Genomic DNA, 14,327 nt, shown 5'->3' with positions numbered 1-14,327 from the left:
CCTGCCCCGGTATGCCACGCTAGCCAAATTATATACCACTAATCAAAATTCTATACAATCTGTGGAACCCTTGCCTCCATCTCACCCGGAGGAAGGTAACGGCTCTAAGAAAGACATGGAGGACTGGTGTCAGCAACTACATTTGGGTACTGATTCCACTCCCTCACATCAGAAACAAGGAGTCTATCGGGTGGTTCAAGAGTATGAGAGAGTGTTTAGTAAACACCCGTTAGACTTCGGGCGAGTCAAGGGGGTAGAACACCGCATCCCCACGGGAGATCATCCTCCCATAAAAGAGAGGTATCGACCCGTACCCCCTGCACATTACCAACACGCCAAGGGGATGCTTAGAGACATGAAGGAGGCTGGGGTAATCCGGGATAGCTGTAGCCCCTGGGCAGCCCCACTAGTTTTAGTCAAAAAGAAAGACAACACTATGAGGATGTGTGTAGATTACCGGAAAATCAACCGTATCACACACAAGGATGCGTACCCCTTACCAAGGATAGAGGAGTCATTGGCTGCTTTAAGATCTGCTAACTTCTTCTCTACCTTGGATCTCACTAGCGGGTACTGGCAGGTTCCTGTAGCAGAGGCGGACCGGGAGAAGACCGCATTCACCACCCCGATGGGACTTAGTGAGTTCACCTGCATGCCGTTCGGACTCTGCAACGCCCCAGGAACCTTCCAACGATTAATGGAGTGCTGTCTGGGCCACAGAAACTTCGAGACGGTCCTGTTGTACCTGGACGATGTCATCATATACTCCAAAACTTATGAGGACCACCTGAAACACCTGGCGGAGGTGTTCGAAGCTCTGGCGAGTTACGGCCTAAAGGTGAAACCCTCCAAGTGTCACCTCCTGAAACCAAAGGTGCAATACCTGGGACACGTGGTGAGCGCTGACGGAGTGGCTCCCGACCCCGATAAGATCACCGCAATTAAGGGATGGCCAAGCCCCTCCAGCGTAAAAGAAGTACGGCAGTTCCTAGGGTTGGTAGGCTACTACCGAAGGTTTATTCCCGGTTTCACCAAAAAGGCAGCGCCTATGCAGGACCTCCTGATAGGCCAGTCCCGGAAGGCCAAGAACCAGAAGCCGCCCTTCAAATGGGAAGAGCTAGAAGAAGAGTCCTTCCGCCAGCTGAAGATGGCCCTCACGGGGGATGAAATCTTGGCGTACCCAGACTATAGCCAGCCCTTCATCCTCTACACCGACGCCAGTAACATCGGGCTAGGAGCCGTACTATCCCAGATTCAGCAGGGGAGAGAACGAGTGATCTCCTATGCCAGCCGAAAACTGCGACCCACCGAAAGGAACCCCGAGAATTACAGCTCATTTAAGCTAGAGTTCCTGGCCGTGGTATGGGCAGTCACCGAGCGCTTTAGGCATTACCTCGCTTCTTCCCGGTTCACCGTATACACGGATAACAACCCGTTGATACACCTGGACACGGCAAGACTCGGTGCCCTGGAGCAGAGGTGGATGGCCCGTCTGTCCAACTACGCGTTCACAATCAAAAACCGGGCAGGACGCTCCAATACTAACGCGGATGCCCTGTCCAGGATGCCCAACCTGCCGGACGAAGGAGAAGATCCGGAGGGACTGGAAGAAGTTGAACTCCCTGCGTTCCACCGTCATGGGACTATCCAGTATTCCCACCGGGTAAGGGGTAAACAGGCTGCTACGTTGAACCCCTTACCCCACTACAACTGGGCGGAAACGCAAGACAGCGACCCTGCCGTCCGACTGGTGAAGGAGATGCTGACTCGGCCGGAGGCTCGACTTGAACCAGACGCTCCGGAGGAAGCCAAACAACTATGGGCGGAGAAGAGTCGACTATTCCTTTACAAGGGGAAGTTGTGCCGCAGAATGGTCAACTCCCGGACGCATGAACTACTCTGGCAAGTAGTGGTGCCACGAAGAGACGCAGCCATGGTGATGGAGGCATACCACGACGGAGCTGGACACTTCGGGTGGAAAAAGCTGGAGTTCCTGCTGCGCGAGCGGTTCCACTGGGTAGGCATGAGGGGAACCATCGAGAAGTGGTGCAGAGACTGTGGCCCGTGCAATCTGAGAAGGAAGGACCGGGCCAGCCAGAAGACTCCCCTGCAGTCCATCGTCACCCGGCAACCGTTGGAACTGGTAGCCTTGGATCATGTAAAACTGACCCCAAGCAGAAGTGGCTACGTCTACGCGTTAACCATCGTGGATCATTACTCCCGGTTCTTGGTTGTCGTCCCCGTCAAGGACTTAACGGCTCAAACAGCAGCTAGAGCCTTCCAGCAGCACTTCTGCCGTCCACACGGGTACCCGGACCAAGTGCTGACGGACCAGGGACCTGCCTTTGAAGCGGAGGTCTTCCAGGAATTCTGCAATCTGTATGGCTGCCGGAAGATAAGGACGACACCCTACCATCCGCAAACTAATGGACTTTGTGAAAAAATGAACCAGGTGGTAATGGATCTGCTAAAAACATTGCCCCTGGAAGAACGCAGTCTGTGGCCTGAGAAGTTGCCCGATCTGGTGGACCTATACAACCACATCCCGGTAGGTTCCACCAACTGTACCCCGGCTTACCTAATGAGGGCGAGACCTGGTAAGTTACCTGTTGACCTGGAAATGGGAGTCCTGACACCTGAGGACACTTCACCAGAAACAGACTGGGACACAGAGAGGCAGCAGCAGTACCGGAGAGTACAAGAGAGCGTGGAGCGAAGTCTCTGTCAGGCTAGGGAAAGACAAGAGAAGACTTACAACCAGTATGCTCCCGCTGTTCCCCTGGTACCCGGAGAGCAGGTCTTGAAGAGGAAAAGACGGCTCCACAAGTTGGATGACCAGTGGGAGGAGGACCCGTACACCGTACTGCCCTCAAGCCACGAGAACCCGAAGGTCTGTACCATCAGTAAAGACGGAGGGGAAACCACAGCCATTGTATCCCGGGACCACCTGAAGAAGTGTCCCGAACAACTGAGGAACCCTGAAGAGGAACAAGAAGACCATCGACCCGTGGAAGAAAGGGAAGATATGGTTAGTACCGTGCTCGGGGACTTCCCTCAGTCTTGGACTCAAGTCAATGGTGCAGTTGTGGTACCCGTACTCACCTTCCTCCAACCATCATCCCAAGAACCTACGGAGCAACGGGTAGAGCTGGAAGAACAGCCGGTCCAGGAGGCAGAAGACTCCACACAAGCAGAACAGGAGAATCAACCCTCTGCTTATAGTGAGCCTGCCGTACCCCTAGTGAGACAAAGAGCCGGTAGACAGCTGCCCAGTTTACCCTTGACAGCTCCTACACCCTGTAGTTCAGGGCCAGACAGTCAGCTCCGTAGGTCCACTCGGGCCACTAGAGGCCAGTTACCCGCACGCTGGAGAATTTAAAGTGTATAAATTGTTTTATTTATGTTTTTCTGTGTATTGTTGCTTGTGAATAATTTTGTGTTTCCAGTTGTTTTTAGGAAACCTTGGTGGATTTACCGGGAATCCTTGTATATAGTTGGAGCGTAACCCAGGATGGACTAGAGACTGTTAAGGACTCGGGGTAGGACAGACCCCTACCTGGTTACGTCTCCCTGTGTTGGTGAAATGGACACCTTTGCTTTTCTTCAAAGACTGCACCCGGTTGCGGACACGCCGCAACCATCTTATGTGTTTTTCTTATTGTGTTGTTATTGTTATACTTTGTTATGTTTTTCTAAATGTGTTTAGTCCCGGAGTACTAAATTTCACTAGGGGGGAATGTGGCACCCCAGGGGTCTGGTTTTCCACAGTAATGTAATGTTATGTCTGAGAGCAGGTGGGAGGTCCTTTGGTCAGGGATCCTGTGCATGCCACACCTCCTGCCCAGTCTTGGGAGGGGAAGAACTTCCCCTGTATAAACCCGGGGCTGAGGCAGGGTGAGTGAGACAAGGAGAGTGGAGACAAGAAGCAGCATAGGAAACAGGAGAGTTCCAAGGAGTCAGGGGCTGGCAGCTACAGAGCTCGCCCTGACTAAGAAGATTCTTTACCGGACCCGGAGTCCGAGGCTGTGGGGACTAACTTCTACCCAGCAGCAGAATCCGTCAGGCAGGGGATTTCAGGTCCTCTGGCCCAGAAGCCCGAAGGCACGGTCACACGCGTGGGACCAGCACCGCCATCGTGGAGCGGAAGCCATTAGAAGGCCCCGAGTCACCGGCCATACGGGTGAGCACCACACGGTACACTCAGGGACGTGGGCTACTTACATCAGCTTCTAGCAAGGTAGCCAGAAGAGTACAGTCAGTTTGTGAGGCCTACAACTACGCCTGGCCAGGGGAGATCCCATCTGCTCAAAGACTGACCAGGCCCCGTTTGCTAGCAAGTACTCCGGGAGGGTCTATCGTTGTTACCAGTAAAGACCCTGAACTACACCGTACCGTCTCTGAGTGGTTCCTGCTACCCCCATCATCCACGTCGGCTGCCCTGAGGCCATACCCCTCCCGTTGGGGGTTATACTATCTACGCTGCACAATCCTACCACCGGCCTCAGCGGTCTGCCCTGCAGCAGCAGCTCCCTGGCTGCACTCAACGGGTGGCGTAGTCATCAACTATTTACTACTAATAGACTGCCGTCTAGTTTGACTCCCTGGGCACGGACCGGGTCACCGCCACGAGACTACAACCCTCCACTGATCCGGCTCTGGGTAGGCTCCCGCATGCGCAACGCAGCGCGACACAGGCCCAGGGGCGCGTCACATCCATATAAATGGCCCACTTTGTAGTTAGGAAAATTAATTACTTTTTAATACAAAATACACCAGGTTCTATACACATTCCCTTATACTGTACATGTGTTTAAAGGACATAATTTTCTTAATTAGTCATTTAACATTATCCATAATCTGAACCTACAACTTCCATCTTCTATACTTTTCTCTTGCTGCACTAGTTCTTTGGCATGCACTCCCCCAGACAATCCGGGTAATACCCACTGTCCAGAGTTTTACTCGGTGTGCCCTGAAAGCACTTCATACTTAGCAGGTCTATCATATCACCTCATTAATCAACTTCTCAGCTCTCCCTCCCTGCAGTCCATCCTATCATCTACTCCCACACCCTCCATGCATTCAGTAGCACTTTGGGGCCAATTCATTAAGGCGTTTACACCACAATTAAAAAACGCCTTAATAAGTTGAAATAATTTTGCACAACTCAGAATTTGGCCAAAAATATTGTGACCTTTAGCATTTTCATGCCAGTCCCGACCAGCTATGCCAATATAGCATACTCCAGAAATGTACTCTGGGCCCTTTATTCCATATCACTAGTTAAGAGATGCACCTAATTCATTGAGCGGTGTGCACCCCTTAAAGAATCAGGAGCATCTTACTCCAGCAAGCCCGTTCATTTAGGGCTCATTCAGACGTAAGGATTTTCATTATTATTTGTATGCCAAAACACAGAATCTGTCAATTATAGTTTTACTCTGTGTGTTCCACTCCTGGTTTTAGATAGATGCTGGGAAAGGAAGTTGTTTCTGTGCTCTCTGGAGTCCCGACAAACCATTAGTATGGATGAAAATGTAAGTTTATTGTCTACGCGTTTCAGAGTCCACCGACTCCTTCCACAGGACAACATTACATGACCTTATGAATATGTCAGAGATAGATGCTGGGAAAGGAAGTTGTTTCTGTGCTCTCTGGAGTCACGACAAACCATTAGTATGGATAAAAATGTAGGTTTATTTTATACGCGTTTCAGAGTCCACTGACTCCTTCCTCAGGACAACATTACATAACCTTATGGATATGTCAGAGATAAATGCTGGGAAAGGAAGTTGTTTCTGTGCTCTCTGGAGTCACGACAAACCATTAGTATGGATAAAAATGTAAGTCTATTGTCTACGCGTTTCAGAGTCCACTGACTCCTTCCTCAGGACAACCATACATAACCACTCCTGGTTTTGGTATACAAATAATAATGAAAAATAATTGAAGTCTGAATAAGCCCTTATACTGACATACCCAACGCTAGTCTTAATGAATCTGCCCCTGGCCATTGACATATACTGACCGGTGACCGGTCCATGCTGCTTTGCATGAATACCCTTATTTATTACTAAGATGGTAGGACCATACAATACAAGCTTTTTTACCTTTTGCATCATCCCAGAGCAAAGCCCTCACTCCTTTTGTCTATTTTGCTAAATTATGATTTAATCTGTAGTGTCTGAAGATATTTGCGCATGTTTCCTCGGAATTGTAAAGTTCTGCCGAATATGTTAGTGCTGTCTAAATATAATATTAATAATTATTATTAGAAAAATAATTATCACCTAGTGAGGTTGTTAAATATTGTCTACTAAAGGAATAACCAATTTGAAAAGCCAAGATATTACCTTTTATCAGGATGTTACCATGTCCATACTATTTTGTATAGACGATTCCCTATAAATTCTTCTGTATGTTGTAGATAAAATACAGATGAAAGCTCTGTACTATACATTGTGCTGGATTACTCCCACATGTGAAATGATGTTTGGGCATTTCTCAGATGACCTACTGTTTTGCTGCTTTTATTATGACTCATGAATATTACATTAGTATCTATCCTCAAAAGGTAAAGCATTACAGGACCCCAGTATCTATATATACACGCTGGATAATGTTAGCAAAATCGTGCAAATGGATGGCCTCAATTTCTATATGAAAGGTGGTAAAATTGTTTTCTGGGAAGCAATATTAATGGAGAACCAATATTATTGTATGCTTTAGCTTGTTAAATAGTTATAAATCCTTCTGTAATGGAAAAATACAAAAGTTATATTTATATATTTTAAGCCACACACCTTAATTTATGTCAGCCGGAACAACCCCTGTTATTATATAGGGGGACATGTCATTTACCAACGTTAATTCATCTATGGGACAGAAGGTGATTCCTTCCGCTCACAGATTATCAAGGCATGATTGGTGGTAGTCCAACACCATGGAGCTTCTTTGGGACAACAATATAGATATGCGTTGACTGGGCATTGAATGGGGCAAGATGGCAGTACCAGGCGCTGTTATATTAGCATATCAGCAAGTACATGCTATGTCAGTACATTTTGTGAATACTATTGCAAGACTATGAATAGAAAAAAGAACAAAAAACTTCTGTATATAAGTCATATGCACCATAGGCATAGTTCTTGTACAAAGTTTGGTCTTTTCTATGGTAACATAAGGATGCGAAACCTAGAAGATAGAGACACAAGACAGAAGAAGAATCAACGCCTTCCAAATGTGGTGCTGGAGAAGGGTGTTATCAATACCATGGATGGCAAAAAGAACAAACAAATCAGTTTTGGAAAAAATCAAGTCAGACACGTCACTGAAAGCAAGGATCACCAAGCTACGACTTGCCTACTTTGGACACATCATATGAAGAGAGCAATCACTGGAGAACGACATCATAGTTGGAAGAATAGAAGGAACAAGGCGAAGAGGAAGACCAGCAACCCGATGCCTTGATACTATCAAGATAACGATGGAGAAGACCCTGATGGACCTATCTAGGTTTGCATATGATCAATCTTCCTACAGAGCATTCATCCATCAAGTCGCCATGGCTCAAGATCACGCTGGAGGCCATTAATAATTGACCCTCCTGGCTCCAACTCTGGTGGTTTCTGGCAGGAAGTCACGACATCTCATTCTTTGATCAATTGATCACTGAGCCTTGTGACTGACTGCAGCGGTCAAGTGACTGGACTGGGCCATCATCGGATTGGTACCCAGCTACTTAGAAGGATTTGTACTTATACAATTGTAAACTAATTTTCCACAAACATAGACAAGAGTTGATAGAGGTGCAATATGTAGACAAACAGATGAGCAGCATTTATCTCCATACTCTTCTGACTATATCTTTTCAGGTTCTGTAGCTACAATCAATAGACATAAAACCATTAGGTTTGCTGTATCAATTGATTTTCTACAGTATGCCTAATTGGATAGATGCACTGATAGCTAAAATAACTAAATTAGAAATCCAAAATAGTGCTTCATTAGGATTTCTACACTGCAAAGACCTAATCAACTGCTAATTGAATTGGTATTTACACTAAACCTTTTGGAAGTGTGCGAAATTCTGGAGGCATCAGTTTATCATAGTATTGATTAGATGGGCAAGTTACTCTTTTATGGGACATAAATCTGGTTAATTACCTGTAGGTGAAATCTTCAGCTTCTGACTGTGTTAATTCTGTTTATTTTATTGTGATATCGTGTATGTCTTGAACACACAATCTAATTTACTATCTTGCTATAATAAGCTTTTTTAATAAATGGATTCTATTCTATTTGGAAGATTTACTGAGCAAAATGCACACAAAGTATATTTCTAATCATGTCAAACGTATTAGGGAGCTTTGGCACTTTTCACATCTACCTAAAATGTATTAAGAGGGTGGCTGAGAAAAGTCAGAAAGTAGATTACATTTCTGAAAATTTTTTGGCATAATTTATCAATGAATCTTATGACACAACTGATAAATGTCCCCATACTGAGCAGTGCTCATGCAGGTATGAAGAAGTAGGATTTAGGATCCCCATATATACTGTAGAATGTGCTTGGAAATATATTTAGTTTTATTACTTACGACGAAAATATACAACTAGATATTATTTAAAGGGTTTTTGTGTAGAGTCAGAGGGAAATATTAGGACACAAACTTAAAACAATGCACTTAATAGCTATTTTTATATCTCAATGGTTCACTAAATCTACCCCAACACCTCTGCTCATACATGGCTACTTAGCTATTTTATGCCACTTAAGTTTTATCATGTGGAGCACTTACATAATGAGATGACAATAACGGATGAGAAGGAGAGTGAAAGCTTCATTCCCATCATTGTAATCACATTCCGATCACATAATAACAATACATTGTATTACAGTATATAGCAGGTATTATAGCATATTAGCCAAACTATGACCTTTATGAGCCGGCTAATATCTATCTTTCACAATTTACCATGAAGGATACACACAATATGATATTATAATTGGTGTTTGATAAATTAAAGATTTTATGCAAGCTAGCCATTATTCCCGTTCTTGTATCATGACTGAGGTGAATGCAATGAAAATAAGGAATTAATTACATTAGTAAATGTGAAAATTGTCTAAATGTATAATAGACTGGGCTGCTAGAGAATATTACAATTGAAGGATGCAAAACATGCCTATCCCTTGAGAAAAAGGAATCTCTGACTATGTATAGTATATGGATGCTTGTAGGATGCTTGTAGTTAAGCTGGGCAGCACGGTGGCTCAGTGGGTAGCACTGTTGCCTTATAACACTGGGGTCCTGGGTTCAAATCCCACCAAGGAAAATATCTCACAGCCCCTGCTCTGCCCTTACCCACATTGAGGTCAGCAGACACAAGGTAAGGTTTTAATACTAGAGACAGGATAGGACTGACCCGATTGGGTACACCTTGTCGCGGTGGGATGAATTTTACACTTTTTTGATCAAAATAATGTTAACTAAGAACCCTATGTTCTTTACATGTACTATTACTATTCACTTATTCACTTACTACAGGGCATATATGCTCATCTTGTTTTTTTCTTGGGTTTTATCTATGAATGGCGACATTGGTAACATGGTCTTACTCACTGCATGTATACCAACTTATGCTCCGGCCCATAATTTTGGTGTTGCTATTATTCAAGGACAATATCCGCAAAGAGTTTGTATGTTCTCCTCGTGTTTGTGTGGGTTTCCTCCGGGTTCTCCGGTTTCCTCCCACATTCCAAAGATATACTGATAGGGAATCTAGATTGTGAGCCTCAATGGGGACAGTGACGATAATCGGTCTATAGTCCAATTGTAAAGTGCTGGGGAATTAATGGTGCTATGTAAGTGAGTAAAATAGATAATTATCGATCCTGGTCTTGTCATGCCCTCCCTGGCTATCTCCATCAGCAATCTGTCCAATTGTGGCCAGCATTAAAGAAATGGAAAAACTGGTGAAACATTTAGTAAAACATTACCGGTGGTTCACAATGTATAAGAAACTGGATAAAGATGAAAAGATTACAAGCAGCCAACACTTTCTAATCCAACCATCGGCATTATAATTACCAGCTCATTCATTAGCTCACTACGCTAATATTTTTTTTACATTTTTTTCCATCTGCAATTTGGATAAGAGTCAAATACCACTATGAAGCGGAGTCCAGCACGTCCTCAAAAATTGAGTAATTTTTCATTGATGGACTACTAATACTATGACATGAAAACTCACCAGTTCATAAATCTGGGATCCTAAAACATGAATGGACAAAATACTGGATACATTTTAAAATCAGCCTTTTATTCTTCCAGATGCAGGTGAATTACCAGCATGCTCTATATCATCTAGGACAATACGGAGAAAACATTCTCCTAGAACAGCTATGGAGCAGAGATTTGCTCTGTCCAATTATCTGCTGTTTCTGCGCTAATTCCGAGTTGTTTTTCACTTGCACATGTTCTGACCTTTGAGGTGTGCACGCGCGCCTATGGAGAAATCCGGGGTTATATTTAGCATCTTTCCATCTCACCCCACAGCCTGACTGTGCCTTGCAAACAAATTAGTGCTGTATCCAGCCATACTCTTTATGGGTGCGGGGGATAATATTGATAATAATGTAACTATTTAAACCATTTATTTAAACCTAATATAAGATGTGCTGATCTCATTACAGAAAATAGGTATTTACTTTCAAGGCATATGAACTAAGAATAAAGCAGATAAATAGAGAATATAGCCTACGTTTCTGAGGCATAGGTGGATATCAGTGCAGTCATACATACAGTATATTGATGTACACATTCGCTATGTCTCTATGACTATATGATTTATGTAGTCAGAAGAGGTACTAGTGCAGGAATTGAAACACTGAGATCATGGTGACCTTTACCGAGTTATGACTTGTCTCCTGCGTTACAGAGAATGAATATGATATGTCTACAAGAGATCACACCTATATATACACCTGCCTGCTTTCATATTACCAAGATAGGAGCTACATTTTATCAAGGAACGGTGAATTTGTGAAAAGCAGAAAAGAGATGACATTTCAAGGATCTCGAAAGGACATTTATCGTTGCTTTTCAATCTTTGCTGTGCAATTAAAGGTTAAATATTGTAACTCCCCATAACATAAGTAAACCCGGTCTATAGGATGTAAAGTACATTTCTGGTAACTGAACCTAATCAGAACAAGGGAGATTCAGGGGGAAGGAATATAAGGAACGGACTACAGCAATCCTATGAAAAGAGAAATAATAAAGGAATCCATTTGTACTTACATTCATCTTCTATGTGTCTCCTTTTCAAGTCATTTTACAGAAAAATTCCAATCATTGGCAGATAGCAGTGTGTGCGAGGCACGTTCTGCACCAACTGTCTGTCATATTGTTCATCGCTTTCCTTTCCCTTCAGAGACCGTTCCTCCTGGACTTGAATGCTCAGTGCAAAAATAGACTTTAATTCACTTCAAACATTCACGCCTTAACTCTTTACAGCAGCTGTCTGCGTCTAAGCCAGCAAAACGTAGCTGCAACCAATTTCAATATAATTCCCCCTTCTTGCAAAACGACTAGACTGTGCCTGGGGTCTCCTGAACTTGTCTTAACCCTCCAATTTCGTGACGATTTCTGAGCAAGGCTGGAAGAGCGAGGGCTGATCGTTCCAAGAGCCTTCCCTATTTCATTCATCAACCTTGCAGGGGGAAATGTGTCTCTGATATGAATTATTCATGAGTTCAGTTCTGCTAGACCCAGGACATTGGTGTTAATCATTAATAGGTTGTGACTTGCTTTTTTTATCTTCTTTTTTTGTTAAGATGAAAAGATGTCCCAAGTTTGCTGTGTACATGGAGAAATAAAGCTTTATCTTGTGGCATATTTTTTTAAACATTTTTTCTTGTATGTTTGCACCCGTATACAATATCTATCTATCTATCTATCTATCTATCTATCATAGAAACAAGCAGGCAGCACTTCAAATAAAGTGTATGAAAAAAGTTGGGGTACTTTACTGCCCCATCTCAATGTGATGTTTCAGCTCCACAAGAAGAGTGATGAGCTTTTCTCAAGCATTCCATGGCGATGCTGTTATTCTCGTTCTCTCTTTCCTTCTCTTGCCCTCTTCTAATATAGTGTGGAGATGGAAGCCGATAAGTTGCACTTGTGCTATAGAGTGATGATGACTCTGACTCTTGGGGATGACCCTCACAGCATGGACCTGAGCAGTGGGCTCAATTTTTAAAGACATGGGAACAATAGGGCTCCTATTTTGGCTCAATGTATGTTTAACATTTAGGCGGATGAGATCAGTTTGACATCACTGGTGAGCAAGAATTTTTTAAATATCTATCTAGATAGACAGGAGGTCACCTTGCAGCGGTTGATGGGCACACATGAATTGGCCAATTTATGCGCTAAGAACCTCCATTTTTTTGTAAGTAAAGCTTACAGAGTAATAACACAGTTCAGATCTAATGTGTTTATTGTCTTTATGTATCTTGGCCATAATGGAGTGCTGCTGCGCTTTCTTTTTACATCTATCTATGAGCTCTTGCACACATATCCATCTATGTATTCTAACTCTTATCCATTGATCTATCCAAACCAAGGTCAGCGTTAAAGGGCAAAGCAGGCGTCTTCCCCAGGTGCTAGGTGTCAGCAGGGAGACAAAAATATATATTTCTTGGGCTGAAGTACTTGTTGTAGGGTGAGCGCAGTATAACAAACCTTCTACTTCAAATAAAGGAAGTCTTTGATCTAAAATCTCCCTATTTAAAAAAAATATATATATATACAGTGTATATATATATACACACACAATGGCATGTAAAACTTTGGGTGCCCATGGTAAAAATTATTGTTAATGTGAACAGTTAAGCAAGTTGAAGATGAAATGATCTCTAAAAGCCCTAAAGTTAAAGATAACACATTTACTTTGCATTTTAGGCAAAAAAAAATATATATTGTAATTTTTTACATTTTAAAAATTACAAAAAGTAAAATGGGCCAATGCAACAGTTTAGGCACTCTGCATGGTTAGTACCCAGTGGCACCCCATTTTGCAAGTATCACAGCTTGTAAACGCTTTTTGTAGCCAGCCAAGAGTCTTTCAATTCTTGTTTGAGAGATTTTCATCCATTCTTCCTTGGAAAATTCTTCCAGTTCTGTGAGATTCCTGGGTCGTCTTGCATGCACTGCTGTTTTGAGGTCTAGAAACAGATTTTCAATGATGTTCAGATCAGGGGACTTTGAGAGCCATTGTAAAATCTTCAGCTTGCGCCTTTTGAGGTAGTCTATTGTGGATTTTGACGTATGTTTAGGATCATTATCCATGTGTAGAAGCCATCCTCGTTTCAACTTCAGCTTTTCTACAGATGGTTTTATGTTTGCATCAAGAATTTGTTGAAATTTCATTGAATCCATTCTTCACCCCACCCGTGAAATGTTCTCCGTGCCATTGGCTGCAACACAACCAAAATCATGATTGATCCACCCCCATGCTTAATGGTTGGCGAGATGTTCTTTTCCTGAAATTCTGTGCCCCTTTTTCTCCACACATACCTTTAATCATTGTGGCCAAAGAGTTCTATTTTAACCTCATCAGTCCATAGGACTTGCTTCCAAAATGTATCAAGCGTCTTTAGATGTTCTTTTGCATACTTCTGATGCTGAACTTTATGGTGAGGATGCAGGAGAGGTTTTCTTCTGATGACTCTTCCATGAAGGCCATATTTGTGCAGGTGTCTTTGAACAATAGAACGAAGTACCACAACTCCAGAGTCTGCTAAATCTTTCTGAAGGTCTTTTGCATTCAAGAGGGGGTTCTGATTTGCCTCTCTAGCAATCCTACGAGCAGCTCTCACTGAAATTTTGATTGGTCTTCCAGACCTTATCTTGACCTCCACTGTTCCTGTTAACTGCCATTTCTTAATTACCGTACATTTCAAACTGAGGGAAGGGAAACTTGAAAGTGCTTTGCTATGTTCTTATAGCCTTCTCCTGCTTTGTGGACCTCTACCATTTTCATTTTAAGAGTGCTAGGCAGCTGTTTAAAAGAACCCATGGCTGCTGTTTTTTAGGTTAGAGGAGGCTGTTTTTTTATAAAGCTGGGAACTTTGCATCACTTGGCCTTTCCTAATGATGATAGTGAACAAGCCATAACCCTAACAAGCTAATTAAGGTCTGAAACCTTGGTCAAAGTTATCTGAGGACACAAATCTCCAAGGGTGCCCAAACTTTTGCATCGGCCCATTATCCTTTTTGTAATTTTTAAAATGTAAAATTTTTTTATATATATATATA

General features: G+C 43.2%; 1 protein-coding gene across 2 annotated transcripts in view; it reads right to left on the bottom strand.

Moving 5' to 3' along the window:
• SCHIP1 (schwannomin interacting protein 1) overlaps positions 1 to 14,327 on the bottom strand; it is a 771,081-nt gene that overhangs the window by 189,162 nt on the left and 567,592 nt on the right. The window contains exon 1 of one of the 2 annotated variants that reach the window (XM_073674800.1): positions 11,307 to 11,724. The exons of the other annotated variant lie outside the window; for it this stretch is intronic. Within the exon in view, the coding sequence (XP_073530901.1) occupies positions 11,307 to 11,312 (6 nt within the window). The 5' untranslated portion in view covers positions 11,313 to 11,724. Of the gene's footprint in view, positions 1 to 11,306; positions 11,725 to 14,327 lie in introns of those variants that run through there. 2 annotated transcript variants of the gene reach the window in all.

Source organism: Phyllobates terribilis, unplaced genomic scaffold (genome assembly GCF_046119375.1).
Source record: "Phyllobates terribilis strain yellow unplaced genomic scaffold, ASM4611937v1 Scaffold_3__8_contigs__length_932513732, whole genome shotgun sequence".
Classification (NCBI taxonomy): domain Eukaryota; kingdom Metazoa; phylum Chordata; class Amphibia; order Anura; family Dendrobatidae; genus Phyllobates; species Phyllobates terribilis.
This window is presented reverse-complemented; position numbering and strand designations above follow the sequence as displayed.